Source organism: Felis catus, chromosome F2 (assembly GCF_018350175.1).
Source record: "Felis catus isolate Fca126 chromosome F2, F.catus_Fca126_mat1.0, whole genome shotgun sequence".
NCBI classification, from domain to species: domain Eukaryota; kingdom Metazoa; phylum Chordata; class Mammalia; order Carnivora; family Felidae; genus Felis; species Felis catus.
Genome location: NC_058385.1, coordinates 66,759,734 through 66,778,500, shown reverse-complemented (window position 1 = coordinate 66,778,500; position 18,767 = coordinate 66,759,734). Strand labels below are relative to the sequence as shown.

Sequence of the window (18,767 nt, the reverse complement as noted above, 5' to 3'; positions counted from 1 at the left end):
TTCCCCAAAGTGTTTGTCCTGATGGGCCCCCCTAAGCATGGGAGGAGGGGAGAGGAACAATGATTTCTCCCCAGGAGTAGAGAGGCACTGTGCTTCACTAATCTGTGGATGAGATCAAAGCTGGCAGGCAAGGGGAGGACCAGAAAAGAGCAGCTAGCAAGAACACAGGAAGGTGGCCTGTAGACAGCATCAAACATTTCATGAGGCCGCATCCCAGATGGAGAGCTCAGACTGTGGGGCACTTGGAAAAGATTCCAAGATGAAACTCACCGAGCAAACCCAGTGAGGAAAAACAAGGGGCGGGAAAGATGTTTAGCACATCCTGGCGGCAGTCCAGCTGAGTGAGTCTTCGAGATTCTGAAGTTTTATTACAGCAGAGTCCCCAGCCAATCTGTATTTCCCCTCTGAACCCAACGCCAGCATCAGAGATTTCATTCAGATAAGAAAAGTTACTCCTGTTGGTAAGAACCATGAACTTGGCAGGGAAAGCCTGAGGGTGGCCACAGCGTTCCTCCTCCCCTGAAGGGTCTTCAGGGACCAGCAGAGGGTTTTGACTCAGTTCTTGGTTGAAGAGCCCAGGTGCCCTGACCTGGGGGAATCTTCCAGATCCCACTAGAGTGTGAAGTCTGCTCCTTTCAAACACCTGTCTCACAACTGAGTCAGCTCCAAGGACAGCCAGGTGATACTGGGGGGCCAGCTCTGTTCCTTCAGAGGGTCTCCATGTTCTTCAACAACATGTAAAAGCCTCACCTTCTCTTGTCCCTCGTCCTGCCCAGTGAGGTGTGCCCGAGACCAGGAGGGCTATTTTGCTGACCGTCTATACAAGTCCATGAAGGGTGCAGGCACCGATGAGGAGACACTAATTCACATCATCGTGACCAGGGCTGAGGTAAGACACACTCCACTCCCAGCACGTGGGCCACCACTTCTCTTTTGGCACCGCTGATGTCATCAACAAAGTTTTTCTTAAGAGTTTATTTACAGAAAAAGTGAAACAGAGACAGCCCTCGCCTTCCCAGACTTTGTGGAAGACCTTGTGCCATGCTTCAATCTGTTTCTTTTTATAAAAATACAATAATGATAGTTGCTTCTATTTTTGCCATGTGTGGCTCCAGAGAGCTCGGGGCCTGTGCAGGGGGACCTGGGGGAGTGCAGCCCACGCTCGGCTCCACTGTAAGGAAGATGAACCAGAGACACTGAAAGGATGGGGACGGACGAGGTCACCCAGCAGCAGAGACAATGAGCAAATGACTGCCTCGCTCCCCAGCCAGGCCTTTAATTAAACACACCACAGAAGCACAGCTTTGCACAAAAGACACATCAGTACAAGACAGTATTTCTCAACCTTTTTAAAAAAAATTTTTAATGTTTATTTACTTTTGAGAGAGAGAGACAAAGCACGAGCAGGGGAGGGGCAGAGAGAGAGAGAGAGAAAGAGAGAGAAAGAGAGAGAGACAGATCCTGAAACAGGCCTCAGGTTCCAAGCTGTCAGCACAGAGCCCGATGCGGGGCTCAAACTCACGAATCGCAACATCACGACCTGAGCGGAAGTCTGACGCTTAACCGACTGAGCCACCCAGGCGTCCCTCAACCTTTTTTAAAATTATTAGTAGTAATCGTCCCACTAAGGAGCCTTTTGGGGCCCAGTTTTTTCCTAATTGCCACTCCCCCAAAACATGAACACCACAGAGGGACTTCGTATCTGTTTATGTTCCGTTTACACATATTCTGTCATATTCTGTATGTACATATTGTGTTCTGTAAACACATCTATAGATTCTGTTCTGTATGTATGTGCGCGCGCGTGCGCGTGTGTGTGCACACGCGCGCTTTGACATAAAAAGATTAAGGTTCTTTTCACCCTCTAAGAATGCAGTTTTGCCCTGTTGGGAGCGATATCGCCCATCTTTGGGAATGCATGACTGTAAGAAAGAGGGAGATGAGCACCCACGGCCTGTGAGCAGCTGTCGAGATTCAGCACCCATGCTCTGGCACACGGGTCACAGAGGGAAGGAGGGACAAGTGAAGGGGAAATGGCATCTCGACCGCAGTGGGAGAAGCCTTGGAGAATGAAGTGTAACTGAGCACTTGAAAAACCACAGACATCTTCCCTCAAAAAAAAAAAAAAATTGTTAAATGAAGGGGGACAGATCCCAACCCAAATCCTGGCCCATGGCTTTGACAAATAATACTTAACATCTGACACCATTTTTAAATATAACTTAGCAACAAGACCGTTCTTTCGTTTTTATTTCTATTCCAGGAATTTCTCCTCCCCCTCCACTGCTCATAGTTTTCTTCTGGCTTACTGTCTGTTTCTCTTGCTCTCCCTTCCTTCCCTTCCCCATCTCTCTGCCATTCTCCTGAGTTCTCTCCTCCACTGTCTCTCCAGATCTCCATGGTCTCTGTCTCTCTGTCTCTTAGCAAGCCATCCCCATCCCCCCATGCTCCTGCCAAAGTCTCAAGAGATTCTGAGGCTCACAGAAGCATGTGCAACACGGAGCAGGGTGGGGATTCTGAAAGACCCCAGAGGGTTGGAACATTCTGGAGGGCCCACCAGAGCTCTGTCCCATCTTAGTATTGGCCACGTGTCCTGGGATAGTTTAGGAGACTCTAAGCATCTCCTTGGAATGCTTCAGGCCCAGCCAGATATATTGGCCATACCCTAATCTCCCCAAAGCCCCATAATACTAGAACAGAACCCCGGTGTGCCCCATCCCACCCCCGCACTGACCCACACCGTCCTGCCCCCTCCCCCAGCCAAGTAGCGGACAAGTCGGGGACGGGGAGGGGGCACAGGCAACATCCTGCAGGAGTCTCCCTCCTGCTCAGCATCCGCTTGGCACAATCCTTCATTCCCCTGCCTTCTGCTCTCATCTTCTTTCTTAGTTCATCCCTCCAACTGGGGCAGGAGGAAAAAGAACCAGAAGGCTGAATGATGGGTTGTGGATCTGTCTGGAATGCGCGATAGAGTCTAAAGTTTTAAAAATTATAAAAAGAACACAACTCCTGGTTAAAGAGAGCTCTCTGCTTCTTTTACGAGACACACTGTGTTCTCTCTGTACTTACATCTTTTCTGTTGCCAGTATTGTCTCCCTCACTAGGTTCTAAGAATATCTGGAGCGGAACAATCTTCTTATTTGTTTTTTCTTCTGAGTCCTCTGCCCATTTCCAGCACCCAGGTTTTTCAAGCTTTCAATGAATTAGGTCAAAAATAAGTCCTACAAATTGGTATCGATTTGAATTGTATTGATTGGCATTAATGGTCTTGCTGATCAGGGTACAAGAAGGAAACAAAAGCGTCATTTCAAATCTCTGTGTTGATAATTTTCTTAACCCTATACCAAGAGTCAGCAAATTGTGACCTGCAGGTGGGCCTGTTTTTATATAGGCTTGCTACCTAAGAATGATTCGTTTTTAAATGAAACTCAAGGGAAAAATATTTTGTAATACATAAAAATCATCTGAAACTCAAGTTTTTGTGTCCATAAATAAATTTATACTGGTATATATATATATATATATATATATATATATATATATATATATATATTCACCTCTGTAACCGGAGCTGGACTCGGCTTTCCTTTTCCCATCCATAAAATAATAGTAATAATAGTGATAGCCCCTACCTCCAAGGGTTGTGTTGAGGCATACACGAGCAAATGAGTGTAATGTATTCAGAACAGTGCCCACCTGCATTCATAGTGAACACCCTATAGATGTCCTTGTCCTCACTGCTGTCGTCATTTCTCCTACAGGTGGACCTTCAGGGGATAAAGGCAAAGTTCCAAGAGAAGTATCAGAAGTCTCTGTCTGACATGGTTTGCTCAGACACGTCTGGGGACTTCCAGAAACTGCTGGTGGCCCTCTTGCACTGAAGCAAGCCAGAGCAGTGGAAGGACAGGGAGGAGCCACCTTTGTCAAGAGCCCATTTCAAACCAGATTTGCAAATGTGACTCCAGCACGAAAAGCACTGAAGAGTTCTGGCTGATTTTCTTGCCAGCTTGAATACTGTAGCCAGGCCAAGCTGTTTAGGTGAAGGGCAGCAGCCTCAAGACACTTGTGCAGGTCACCCTGAATGCTGGCTTAGCAAGTATCTGAGCTGCCTTTCAGCTTTCCTTTAGCGTGGCAACCTGAACGCTTTCTGAGCACAAATGAAATTCGCAGTTGATGCAAACGCTATACTTGTAATAAAACATTCAGAAGAGTATGTATCAAATAGAGGCGGGTAAAGACTGAGTGGTTAAGGTACAGGGAAGACAAAATTAACCAATTCATCAGTGTTCCTTCTGTGCGTTCAATCTCAAATGCTCAATGTTAATTAAAGTGGATTATGCCCCCATCAGCTGCTTTTCCAAAGACTGGGTTGATTCGTTTTGGCTCTTGTCCTGGAAGTATATGACTTGTGAAATTCAAACATATGTGGGAAATGCATATAACAACTTTAATTAATAACCACCAAAGATAACAATCAAGGCTAGCAGTAAGGAAACAATTGAGGTGCCCGTGTGGAATGTAACTAGGGGTAAGATTCATGGCTACCTTGTATAAATGGTTCTTCTTATTTCTCTAGACATTTGACCCACTTGAGCCTTACCTCTGATCTTCAAATACAATTAGGCTGGGCATGGTGCCAACAGGATCAAGGTCAATGGTCTGACTCTCAAATGGATTGGTTCCACACCAATAGAATCTCTGTTCAAGATGTTTGTCTCACAGCCATGAGTTACTAGACGTAGAGGGGTCTGTCAAGAGAACATGGACACTTTGATCCAATAATTACAGTTATCATTCATTGGGCGATTATTTGTGTCTGGCACTGCTCAGTAGCACACTTTCATGTCTAATCCTCTCAACAGCCCTATAAGGTTACTATTACTCCCATGTATCAGTTGAAGAAACTGGAGAGTTCATTCCCAGGCCAGTAATGTAGACCGATGCCTCCGTAGTCACCAGAATGCTGTAAGTAAGTTAATATAGGCAGGTAAAGCTCTCTTCCCATTAGCAAAAAGACGGTACACACAGGTCTGCCTGAAGGAATTGGGGAATAATTCACAGAGATGTATTAATGCTGGATGTTGAAGAATGTGGAAGAATGTTCTCCAGAGAAACAAAATAAGAAGGGTAAAAGCAGAGGCTCAGAAGCATGAGGGAGCAGGATATGTTCAGGAAGTGGTGAAATCCATTCTCCTGGGCATAGATGCGGTGAAAGGAGGGAGAGGGTTGGGGAGGCAGGCCATGAAGCTGCTGAAAAGTTTGTTTGGATCACATTAGCAATGGTTTTGCCTGCCAAGCGTGGGCCCGGTCCTTTGGGCAATGGGGGGGTCACTGGAGATGTTCAAGGAGTGAGAAACATGATCAGTTTGGGGCCTTAGCCATTGACTTGGTGGTGCAATCAACATATAGCAAATAGCCCAAACTCTCAGTATAAAAGTATATATCATGGTGTGCCTTTCTAGTGGCTATAAAATGGGGACTGACACATTAAAAAGTTACGATGACATCTGTGTCCTCCACAGGCTGCTTTATCAGTCTAGCAGCCATTGTTGTCATTATGAGCTTTAACACATAAAAAGGTTTTCTAGAGCCAAGCTCAGTGATAGAACATACTCATGTTTACTTATTTGTTGCCAAAGCTGCTTTTAAAAACAGAAACAAGACAACCAGTTCTTGGGTTCTGAACTCACGGTAAGGATAGAAAAACAAACCAACAGAGTGAAAGGAGATCTATTAAAAACAGCCACTGTTGGAGATTGTTGAAGGCCATCACTCACACACAGAGGAGAGGAAGGTATTTCACAGGCTAGGAAACAGGCTGAGCAAGGCTGAGGGGAAATGTCATTTACTTGCTTAAGTTCTCGCACGGGAAATGCCGGAATTCAAACCTGCGTTCTTCTGACTCTAATGCCTGAGCCCTTTGCCACACTAGCTCAGGTCCACAAGTGCTCTCTCCAAAATTTTGCTGAGCAAGGCACTGGGTACCTCTTTCTGTAGCTGCTGAAAGCTGCTCACTGTTCACAGCAGACCATTTCTGTGTGTTTGCTGGGGGCTGCCTCAGGAGAAGTCTGAGCTGGTCTGTCCCAGGAATGCCCCACCCCATGGCAGACCAGGAATTTCCTGCTTCTCTCCACACACCCTTGCCCTGCGCAAGTCCCACCTCACCATTACCCAAGACCCCTGTTCCCAGAGCTGTCAAAAGGCAGGGCTTGCCTGTGGAGGGGGTTCAGGGGAGAAAGAAAGGACAAAGTTAGAAGAGAGAGAGGGTGAGAGCAACATTACCTTGTCACCCTCCCACTGAGTGACACTGTCCCCCACCCCTCACCCTTCTCCTGAGCCACAGCTCCTCCCCAGATATTTGGATAGATGGGGAGGAGTCTGAACACCACCTGTGGAGCTGCATCAGAAGGGAGCAGGTCCCATGGGTTCATGTGGTAACCTGCCATACTTTTCCCCATGAAATTCTGTTCCAGTCCCCATTGGGCTCCATAACACTGCTCACCCAGCCTGAGTCACCCGGACATGGAAACATAGACCTTGGGGGCGCTTGCTTGAGTGAACCACTGCAGAAGCTAATGTTCCTTTGAGGAGCAAAGGAAGTCCCCGACCAACCAACATGGGAGATCCAGCCTCCCAGTTCCTCTCAGGATCTCTGGGAGTCCCAAGTGGTTCTCGTCCTGTAGGCCCACCCCTAACATTTGTGGGTCCCAGCCCATCTCCCTGCTTTTCCCTTTTCTGGGGGAGTGGAAGCTGATTTATAGCATTTGCTTATTTCTGTGGCCACCACGGTCAATTTCAAGCTATCGACATGATGTCACTGAACAGAGTCAGGAGATGAGCGGTAGCACACCAGTATGTACTATCTCCACCATACAGATACGATAGATGTAAATAACTTCAAGAGCATAGATGATAGTAAAATATAGCAAATAATTAGGAAGTAATAAATTTTGGGTTTTCACTACATTTGTATCAATATAATTTAATTGTAAGTTTGTATACTTTAATTTTTAATAATCACTAGGCTTAATAACTAACTCATAAAACTCCTGTAAAGTTAATAATTAAACCTCATGAACCAATAGGAGCCAAGTCCAGCACTCCACTTGGCATGGGTCTTAACCCCTTTCTTCCAGAGGACTCCCAAGACAATTTGAACCCTGATTCCAGGTACTCACATAAGAAGTGGTTATCCTGAACACTCTTCCCTGCAATGGATTATTACCTGCCATACATTCAGGGTCATAATGAATAGTTGTTTATGTTGTCTACTGCACAAGGCTGACTGGCTGAGGAGACGTTTGGGACCTGAAATCCAGTCCTAATTTCCCCATCAGATTTTGCCTGCAGAGCTGAAACTAGAGAGGTAGCTAGCTGCTGCCTAGAGAGGGTACTTCCTGCTAATTTGCACAGAGCTACCATATGGAGTGGTCCTGGAACGGTAAGTAACCCCTTTTACCTAAGAGGGGACATTCAAGAGATCTTCCCTAGACAGAATGCCTTGTTATCAGCTTCTAATTCTAAACACTTTAAGTTCTGCCCCTCTTGGTACCTTATACAGCCATATAATCAATCCTCGCAAATCTATTCTTTTTTTAAAATATTTTTTAAACATTTTTTTATGTTTATTTTTGAGAGAGAGGGAGACAGAGTGTGAGCAGGCGAGGGGCAGAGAGAGAGGGAGACACAGAATCGAAGCAGGCTCCAGGCTCTGAGCTGTCAGCACACAGCCCGACGCGGGGCTCGAACCCACAAACTGTGAGATCACGACCTGAGTCGGACACCCAACCAACTGAGTCACCCAGGCGCCCCGTCGCAAATCTATTCTTAGGAGAATACTTGAAAGCAAAGATTAAGAGGAAAAAGGAGATGGGAATAATGCTCCAGAAGATGAAACAGAGGTTTTATCACATTCAAGGAGATAGATGGTGAAGAAGCACAAGGAAGCAGAAGGGGGCTACCCAGGCTGCCTTCAGGAAGATGTCAGCGTCATCAGAATTAGATGTGACAGCCCCGGAAGATTCTGCCATCCTCACGTGGAGGGCAACGTGTCCCTGACCTAGGAATGCAGTCTGTCTCCTCCAGCAGCAAGAGACAATGCACAAGTCTCCACTAAGCTGCAAACAAAGTATTTCTCAGACATCTTACAGCCAATAAAAATGCCTCAGATAAGCCCCGAGAAACTAGATAAGCCAAGAAACAAGGGTGCTGGAAAACCAGAACTCTTCATGCCAACAAGCAAGAGCTACCACATTGAATTCAGAGAGATGTGAAGGCTGCCTGTTAGTGTCACTGCAATTTATTGCATGACCAGGGCACAGGATGCAGACCAATATGTTGGGAAACATAGGGTCAGGAGAAAGAAAAGAAGTGGCAACAGGGGTTGGGGCGATTTCTCAAAATAAACTTTTTATTTTATTTTTATTTCTGTACACTTTAGACTTACAGAAAAAGGTGTGAGTATATTACAGAGTTCCCATATACCCCACTCCCAGTGTCTCATAGTGCTAACATTAATATGGAACATTTGTCATGACTGATGAACTAACATGGATACATTATAATTGAATGAAGCTTTATTCACATTTCTGTAGTTTTTACCTAATGTCATTTTTCTGTACTAGATTGCCATGAAACTATCACATTGCATTTAGTCTTCATGCCCCTTAAGCTCCTCTAGACTGCAACAGTTCCCCAGACTTCTCTTGTTTTTGTTGAGCTTGACAGTTTAGGGGGAGTACTGGGCAGGCAGAATGTTCCTCAGTTTCGGTTTGTCTGATTTTTTTTTCTCATGAATAGACTGGGAATTTGGGGAGGAAGAGACAGAGGGAAAGTGCCATTCCTACCACATCATACCAAAGGTACATGCTATCAACATGACTTATCACTGTTGACGTTGACGTTGACCATCTGGCTCAGGCAGTTTGTCAGGTATCTCCACTGTGCTCATTAAAAGAAAGTCACTGTGATGGCCCACACTTAAGGGGTAGGAAATTATGCTCCACCTCTTTGAGTGAGAAGTATCTACATAAATTATTTGGGATTCTTCTGTTCAGGAGGTTTGTCTGTTCTCTCCCTTTATTTATTTATTCAATAATTTATTTATATCAGTATAGGCTTAGGAATATTTATTTTGTACTTTGGGTACAAATCCAATACTATATTATTTATTTTTTTACTCAAAATGTTCCAGCTTTTTCTATTGGGAGTTCTTTCAGTTGGTTCCTGTGTCCCTTTGACATACCCCCTCACTTTGTTTTTTTAGTACTTCTTGAACTTTTGGCACTGCTAGGTGCTCCACATTCATCTTGCATATTCCCTTTCCCAGCCCTAGAATCTGCTATTTCTCCAAGGAGCTCTGGTTCTGTTTATGGGAGAATGGTTTTAGAAACCAAGATCTGAGCACTAGGTGTGCTCATTGCTACTGGGGTGTCATTACTTCTAAGCCCGCTCAGTGGACAGAGCTAGGAAATATAAATGTGTATACACACATATCTATATTTGTACCATATATATAGACATATGACATAGATATAGATTTAGACACAGACATAGATCCATCCGTATCTATACTAAATTACATACAAGTTCATACTATGTCAATTTTCATCCAGGACCATATAGTTCACACTAAAAAAGGGGATTTTGACACCTTAAAAACAGCACAAGGAGGCAAGATAGTGGGAGGGAAGCTCCTAGAGAAAGGATCCATGGGGAGAATCAAAGCAAAGCATACAGTGCCCCTGCATGTGCCGCTGTTTGTATTTCCATTCTGAATGGCCAAGTTTGGCCCAGGTCTGGGAAGAAAGGGTAGACCATGGCTGAGTGGTCCTCTGACCTCCTCCGCTACCAGGCACCCATGGAATTGTCCTTAGGTTTTGAAGAGAATGCTCCGTGACTCTTTTGTGACTAAGTCAGAAATACCGATGTGTTCTGTTCCTAAGGTAACAAACTTTCAATGAATCCAAAATGTGTTCAACCAATACTGATACCATGAAGGGGAAATGGAGAGCAAGAAAACCACCTTCAATGTCAAAATCAAGAAATAGCGGGTTCTTATGCCATTCGCTTCCTGTTAATGATTTTTGGTCCCCAATAAGTGTCACTTCAGGATTGCTTAGAACAAGGATGTCTTATGACAAAAAAGGCCTGAGGCATTTTTAGACTCTTAGCTAGAAGACAAAAAGCACTGAATCTGAATCATTCCTCACTGTAATGTGGGCCAGGATAATATGACTCACAAACCAAAATGGACACACGAATTGACTGAACTCTGAACCCAACCCAAGTATTGATTTTTTTTTTTTATTGAACTGAAAACAAAATCAAAGCTATTGTTTTTGAAATCCGACCGGACCAGTTGAAACTGGAACCAGTCTTTGCAAAAGGTTGAGCCAGAAGATAAAAGAAAAGCATAATCACTTCCATGAAAGTATTTCATTCACATTCACATGTCTGCACAAAAAAATATGTACTGTATATGTATTTCTACCAGTAGCAGCTCTTTTAACTGAATCTCATTTAACCTATTTGCCAGATTAACCAACATGCCCCATGCTCTCTAGGGAATTTATTTTGTGGATGTCCTGGAGACTCTGAAGGCTGGTAGCTGGCACAGGATTGAGTAGGAAGTCCTTTGTCTTATGGTAGATCATGCATTTGGCAAGAGTGCCCTGTATTTGTTCCCAAATTTGTTCATATCTATTGTTCTCACTATGGTAATTACATAATTTAATTAGATAGAAAAAAAAGGACTTCTTGTTTCTATAAACATTAAATTGAAAGCTTTGGAAAGACTAAATAAAGGTGTGTTGCGATTAAAATAAAAAGAATCAATGACAATTCTGAAGGTCCATCTTGCAAAAGGTGCACACATCTTTTCCTCCTTCTGAAACACTGATTTGTCTATGATAATCACACAGGCTTTTTTTTAGGTCAAAGACCTCTAAGTCACTGTCATCACCTCCCACATATCCCAATACCTAACCCTCCACACAGTGATTAATAGGAGAAGGAAAGACCAGGGAGAGGCTTCAGGCAGCTCCACTCATAGGCCATGTCACTTTGGAAAACCACTTTGCTCTCCTGAGACCCAGCTTCTTCATCTTTAAATGGGCATGGTGATAGTTCAGAAGCTCCCACACTTAAGGACCAAAAGCAAAAAAGCCTTCATACATGAGAACAATACCACCTCCAGGACAAACAGGGAAGCTCTCCCTGCTAACAAGAGATGTTTTTAGAGGTCACTTATTCCGTCATTTTGAGCTTATGAAAAACAACAGCATGATAACTACATTTACAAATAAGTGGAGGAGCCATACCTACCTTATAGGATCTTGGTGCACATTAAATGAAATAAAGTATCAGAAGCCCTTAGCACAGACATGAACCCATGCCAAGAGCTCCCTACACTCCTGCTGTTTGGTTGTCTAACCAAGTCACCCCATCTGTGCTGGGGTAGCCAACCCTGAAATGGAATCACGAAGCAGTCTCTTGCACGATGAGGCAAATCCAAGGTGTGGATGCCAAATAGATTCATGCCTCCCACCCTTTCCCACCTGGACTAACATGACAGACACCCCCCACTACCTCCCATCACATCCTCCTCCAGGCTATTTCCCACCCCACAGCTGGCACTGCTTTCCCTAACGATAGCTCTCTCCCACACTGTCCCCAGTGAAGGTTTGGCCACTCAGACCACAAGCCTTTATCAGGGCTGCTTCTCCTCCACTGGGATGTCCAATTAGCACCTAAGACTAAATGCATCCAAAGAAAAATCTTCATTTCCCCCACAAAACCAGTTCCTTTCTTGCATTTCCCTCAGTAACCACCCCCAGCCAGTCAGCTGGTCAAACCACAGTCATCTTTGATTCCTTCTATTCCTCAATCCTCAAGGACCATTTATCAGAAGTTCTGCTACCTCTCTGTCTCCAAACGTCTTAAAGTTTCCATGACTCACCACCTCTATAGATGTCAATCCAGGTCAAGCCTCCATCCTCTCCAGCCTAGACCCCTACAATATAGCTTCATCACTGGTCTCCTACTACCCCAGTTGCTTCACCTCTGAGTCCTTCAGGCATACACCTCCCTCCCCACTTACCAGTCACTGACTGTGCTGGGCTTTTTCTGTTCCTCAAACTTGTCACCCTTATTCCAGACTCAAGACTTCTGCACCATAGTTCCCTCTGCCTAGAACTCCCCTTCTCCCAGACCACTCCATGATCCAACATCATCACACATGTCACTCCCTCAAGAGGCTTACACTGGCCAACCTATCAAGCCCCATCTCCACCACACCCCTCAGAACATGCCCCAAATTTCCCTTTAACTTTATCCTGTATTATCTTCATAGCAATCGTCACCATCTGAAAGTATCTTATCTCTTTACTTACTCATTGTCTACCCCCACTGCCCCCACCATCAGAAAATAAATTCTAGGGCGTCAGGGACTGTCTCTCTGTTGTTTACCATGTAATCCCAGCACCTAGAACAATGCCTGACACATAGTAGATGCTCAGTAAAAGTGGTTGAATTGGTGAACTGCCAACACAATTTCCTTCCTCCCTTTCTCCAGTCTATTTTCTCTTTCAGCTGTGGCTCAAGCATAACCCCTTGCCCTGATTGCCCCTCTCCCCATGCAGTTAGCTGCTCTCTCCAAGCTCTCCCTTTCACACAGTTCCATCAGAGCACATACTGCATTATTCTTTATCCTTCTCTTTACCCATATCTCCAGCTGAGACCAAGGGCCACATCTTACCTAGTTTTCCAGTCCAACACACATAGTAATTCTCTATACCTCTAACCACCTTGCCTGCCCTGACCACTAAATATGAAATAGTCTTTCCCTTCTCAGTCATGTTGCCACCTTTATAGCACTTATCATTATCTCAAATCATCTCATCTCTATTGATTTATTTGTTCTGCATCATCTATTGTCTGCCTTCTGCCTATAGCCTTAGCGACTAGAACAGTGGTTGACACATAGTAGGTGCTTAATAAAGATTTGTTTACAAATGACTCATTTGACATGTTTATTAAATGAAGGCCTAATTAATGTATTAGCCACCACAAGCACTATAAATCTCAGGGTACTCAAATGTAGGGAGATGCAATGCTATGTTTACAGCAGTTACTCATAGTTTCCAAAACAAGACACATGGATGTGATTCATGAAAATTATATCACACTAGGAAGCAAATGTTGAAGAGGAGAGGGGAAAGAGGGCAACAGAGATTTGGCTAATGAGGAAAATGGGTCTTGAACTGCCCGAGGCATCCACCATCTGAATTACTACTTGGTTGCTTCTTTTGTTTGGCATTTAGAGGTCCAGACAGGAGCAGCAGGTCTCTCTGCAGCTCTAGTAATTCTATTCCAATTAGTCCAATTAGAAACACGTCCAGAGATAATTGCCCAGATGTTTGATTTCATCAGAGGTTGCATTGCATATGGAGCCCAAGAAGATTATCGTAGATACTGGCATACAGAGATGGGGGAAGAGATGACACCCAGCAAAACAGGTCTCAAATGCAAGTTCCAAAAGTAAACGAGTTTCACAAGTCCCTTTCCAAGAGGAAGACCTTCTACAGGCCCTTGACCTGGGCCAGCTGGGGAGCAGGAGCATGAGACTTGCTGGTGACGTCAGCTTGGCATCTCCGTGTGACATGTAAATAATACCAACCACGTTAAGTCACTGTAGGTCCACAGGATTGCTGAGGACATGGGTGATGTGACAACCATAAGGGCAGCGAAAGTGGATGCTGGGAATGAGCCTGCTGATGGGGCCAGCAGAACAGAGGCCAGCTCGGGCCTGCCAACAACCAACCCCGAAATAAGGTTTCATCAGGATGGCATGGAGATCTGCCCAGAACTGGTCCACCCCAGTGCAGGGAAATGTCTGGCTAATTCCAAACAGGTCATCAAATATAGAAATGCACCCAAGAACTCAGCTGGCTGCACTTTACCATGAGGCAGGGTGCCTCTGAGGAAGAAAAGTTATTGATTCCTACTTTATTTTCACTATGAATAAGATACGCCAGTTAATCATGTCTGAAGTCCATAAGAGATGTGAGCATTGTCTGGCATAGTGGTTCCCACCCTTGGCTGTGCAGTGGAATCTGGCAAGCTTACAGAATCCTGATGCCTGGACTCCACCCCTGAAGATTTGGATTTTATTGGACTTAGGCTGGGGTGCAGCCTGGGAATTGGGCACTTAAAAATTTTCCCAGGGACTCTAATGTGAAGCCAAGTGAGCACCACTGCCTAACACAGGTTGAGGAAGCTCTGAAACCCAGCCTCCATTTTCATCCATGGACACTCCTAGACACGCCCATCACCCTCTGGACTCCTTTTAAGCAAAGAGGAAAGAGAAGAACCATTCACTGATTCTTGTCACAAAAGGGTCCTTCCGGGACATACAGAATACTGCTATAGGTTTTATTGAACCTCATCATTTTCTATGAAATTCTAATTCCTAAGGTTAGCACTCTGAGGTCTCCATCTACCTGCTCATATATTCCTCCAACAAATACTTATTGGGCACCTTCTACAGGCCCAATGTTCTTGTTGTCATGACGCTTTCATTCTGTTAAGGGAGACAGAGAATAAACAATGAAACATTACAAATAGAATAACTCCATAAAGCAAAAAGTGTAATAAAACAAATAAAACAGGGTGATGTGACCTAGAGAGACAGGTAAGGAAATGCAGGCTACTTCAGGTGGTCAGAGAAGGGTCTGGAATAATATCCAAGCCGGATCCTGGACGTTGAGCAGCCAGCACAATACTTGAGGGAAAAATATTCCAGCAGAGGGAACAGCAAGTACAAAGGCCCCAGCCCCAGTCTCCTGGTAGCTCCAATTCAGCTCCACTGCTGTCCTGCTGGGTGTCACCATCTCCCCTGCCTCTGCCCTTTGGATTTGTGCCATCAGAGATGCCATCTTTCCACCCAAACCTATTACTTCTTCAAGAAGCTCCTCCTCCTAGAAGGTTCCTGCACCCATCCCCTCCTCATTCTGGCCAGTCTTCAGCTCACCTCAAATGTCTGTAAATGCCCTTGATAAACTGAAGTCAGTATAAAAGCACAAGACATTACTGGTGCTATTCATGCCTCCTTAGCATCTAGCCTGAATCTGCACTGAATCATCACACCCTTGATTTTATTGTCTTGTTGTTTCACCTGGGCACAACTGGTCTCCTCCTATGGGATCACTGGCTCTTCGGGGCATCAATCCGGTTTTCTGCAACTATCCTTCATGGCTCCTAGAACAGAGCTAGGCATTCATTCATAGCCCTTAATCAGAATTGTTGATACGAGGAGTTGACTAGGTGGTCAATTAAGTGTTTGTGTGAATGAAAGAATTGATCAGTAAGCCTTGCCTCAAAACCACACAGCCTTAATTCTGTTTTGCACTAGCATTATCTCCAATTTATAGATGAGGAAACCAAGGCACACAGAGATCTAGCTGCTTACCCCAGGTCACACAGCTAGTAAGTGGCAGAGCTGGGATTTAAACCCAGGCCTATCTGGTATCAGATGCTGTATGACACGTCCTGAAGAATGACGGTCGGCAGTCCCAACCTCAATTTTCAATAAGGAAACTAAAACTCACAAAAGAATTAACAGAGGTGGTCTGGTTCGTAAGCTGAGTCTGTGCCAAAGCCAGGGCAGGTATTCACAGCCTTGGATGCCAAGGCCTCTGGGCTCTCTGCTCTGCCCTGCCCCTTTCACAAAGGTCAAATTTCTGGTCAGGATTCAGCCAAAGTATCAGATCATCACTGTGCCCTCTACTGAATTTAGTGCTGCCGGGGAGCTTCTGACAAGAGCTGAAAATGTCTAATGGAATGGCAAATGGGCAGAAAGCCGGAGTATATTCATTCACTTTAAATAATATTTTCTTTCTTTCCTCTTCCTCTTTCAACTGCTCGAATAGTGGAGATAGGAAAGGACAGGAGCAAGAAGTTAACACTTATCAAAGCACCCTGAGCAGGTCACATAACCTTACCTGTAGTGTGTAATGGAGGGTTGCCAGCTTTAGCAAATAAAAAATACAGGATCCAGGGGCGCCTGGGTGGCTCAGTCGGTTAAGAGTCCGACTTCAACTCAGGTCATGATCTCACGGTTCACGGGTTCAAGCCCTGCACTGGGCTCTGTGCTGACAGCTCAGAACCTGGAGCCTGCTTCAGATTCTGTGTCTCCCTCTCTCTCTGCCCTTCCCCAACTTATTCTCTCTCTCTCCCTCTCTCAAAAATAAATAAACATTAAAAAATTGTAATAAAAATACAGGATGCATTAAAAACAGAAACAAAAATAAGAAGCAACAAAAAGATAAATAGAAATATAGGATACATACTTAAATTTGAATTTCATAGAACAAGAAAATATTTTAGCACAAGTATGTCTTGTGAATATTTGGGCCATACCTGTGCTGAAAACTTGGCTTGATGAAACCCGCCTCACAGGATTATCCTGAGGGTTAATAACACACCAAATGAAAAGTGCTCATAGGTCCCTAACTCGCGAGTTGGCAGCACTTGGTTGAAGGGGTAGTGCTAGGTCTGTTCAAAGACTGCTTTTCTCCCTTTATCTAACAGCCAAAAAGAAATAATTCTGCCCCCTTACACAGGTTAGAAAAATGGCCATGGTGGATTACTGACTCAGTTCCATAAGAAAATGGGCCCAGAAAAACCATACCCCCCGCGCAGCATATGGGGCTCTCTGCTCTCTCCTTGTCCCCAAAGAAAGAAAGGAGACAGGCTGGAATCTGGTGGCTAAACCAGTGAAGTCCAGATACATTTCTCATGAGCTATGACAACAGAAGAGATAACAAGATAGTGGTTTTGCAAACAAAAATGACTCCGCTGAACAATAGGAGAAAATGAGATGTGGAGATAGTGAGGGGGAAAGTTGAGGGAAATAGGGCCTTTGGAAACCACATGAAGAAAGCTTGTGGGAAAACGCCAAGTGGGAAAGGTCTGTTCCTCCTAAATCAGGACATCTGAGCACCTTGCATGATGCACGGGCAGGAGGACCTTTTCAAAGTTTCTCGAATAACCTCAGGCACAGCCGGGAAGCAAACAAGTTCCCTCTGTCCTTTCAGTGTTTAACCCCAAGTCTGAGTAGTTCTCTGTCAAGAAATCCCCCAACATCTCAGAAACATCATTCCAAGGAAAGCAGCACCTTAATACATCACCATATCCCATGTCTGTCACTGCTCTATTTACCTGTTCAAGGTGCCCCTTCTCAGACCCCAACCCGCTTATCTGACAAACTAATCACAGGACTGGAACATTCTTTCTAGGGATAATTCAAATTTCGATAACACCTTTCAGAACAACCTTTTTTTCTTCTCCCCTTCATTTTCCTTCTTATTGTTGTCTCATGAGAGGGAATGTTTTTCAAGCAGAAGAGAGGGCTAGTGTATGGTCTGATAAAAATGAGATCTTTGTGTGTCTCTCCAAATGCATTCCATGAGCAGGGAATACAGTAGGTGTGTAGTAGGTGTGCAATAGTTTTGTGTTGGAATGAAAGAATCAATTAGCATGCCCTGGTAGCTCTCCTGATATCAGAAAAGGTCATCCTTAGTGCTGTTCTTACACAAGCATTTCTGGAGGAACATCCATAACAATTGGGAATCTCAGTCACGTCACCAGTTACCGTCCCCCACATCCATTGTATGATCTACTTTGGGAGCCACAAGGAGAGAAAGTTCCCCTTCCGGCATTTGTGTTGAAGAGAATTCTGGAGAGGACAATAGGAATAATGTGCACATCTCCCAAGTGGAATGGCAGGTTTCTGATTGCTATTATTACTACCAATATTGTGCAATGTTTTTGGACAACTGACAATGCACTAGGTGTTATAAGGAGTTTAAATAGCCGACTCCCCAACCTCCAACTCATGTCTGAGACTCCATGGCCTGTGCTGGCCTGCCCATTGGAATGGAAAACACAAGATACTCTCTACTTCCTTACTCAAAGCCTTGGGGACATGGGCAAGCTTTCCTAGGAATGGGGGTTGCCAAATCAACCATGTTTGTCTTTGCCTACACTTTTTTTCTACCATTTGATTATTCAGGTGTAGAAGAAAGTAAAGAGGTGACAGGGAAGCCTCTACCTCAGGGGCTCCCGAACCTCTGGTAGGCTCTGAGGACTGAAACCTCAAGAACAATGTATAAAGTTAATAGAAAACGGTATCTCTCCTATAGCCTCTATTTCCCATCAAAAATGATTTACAAGGTATGGTGAACATTTACCACATCCTGGAAGACTAGGATTGCTTACAACCCAGTATTAGAACCAACCTGATATCAGAAGCAGATGCACTTGACTTGAGAGAAATAGTGATTGATCTATTCATGCTTTATCCTGTGGAAGAGAAGAAACCTAATTCTCTGAAAGTCAGCAAGAAGATATTTCTTCCACATTCCTGCTCCTTGACTCATAGACACTGAGACACACATTGATCTAAAACTCTCTTCTAGTTTTAAAACTAGCTGGTTATCCTCTACTGTTGGGGTGATATTTTTTTTACAACAGCCAGACTACAGTTTTATACACACATGTGCATTTGTTTGTGCGCACACACACACACACACACACACACACCACACAAAATCTTTCCATATCTGTACACAGATGGCAACTCTCAAACAAGCAACAGGGTAAGAGGTGGAAAATGGTGGGAAGTGTCCTTGCCAGAAGTCCCTTTGGATCCTGAAGGTGGAATGGAGTCAGTATAAATAAAGTTTTAAAAGCTGTGGGGATGACTG

The 18,767-nt window shown here is 44.5% G+C and overlaps 1 protein-coding gene and 1 long non-coding RNA gene across 4 annotated transcripts in view; one reads left to right on the top strand and one right to left on the bottom strand.

Moving 5' to 3' along the window:
- Nucleotides 1-4,348, top strand: part of ANXA13 (annexin A13) — a 51,342-nt gene extending 46,994 nt beyond the window's left edge. For all 3 annotated transcript variants that reach the window (XM_006943374.4, XM_045050086.1, XM_045050087.1), the window contains 2 exons: nt 777-889; nt 3,762-4,348. In XM_006943374.4, coding sequence (XP_006943436.1) covers nt 777-889; nt 3,762-3,881 — 233 coding nt within the window. In that variant the 3' untranslated portion in view covers nt 3,882-4,348. The remainder of the gene's footprint in view (nt 1-776; nt 890-3,761) is intronic.
- The window catches only part of LOC109496197, a 74,931-nt gene that overhangs the window by 14,339 nt on the left and 41,825 nt on the right, over nt 1-18,767 (bottom strand). Inside the window, exon 2 of the long non-coding RNA XR_006592652.1 lies at nt 4,601-4,748. This is a non-coding gene — a long non-coding RNA (uncharacterized LOC109496197). The remainder of the gene's footprint in view (nt 1-4,600; nt 4,749-18,767) is intronic.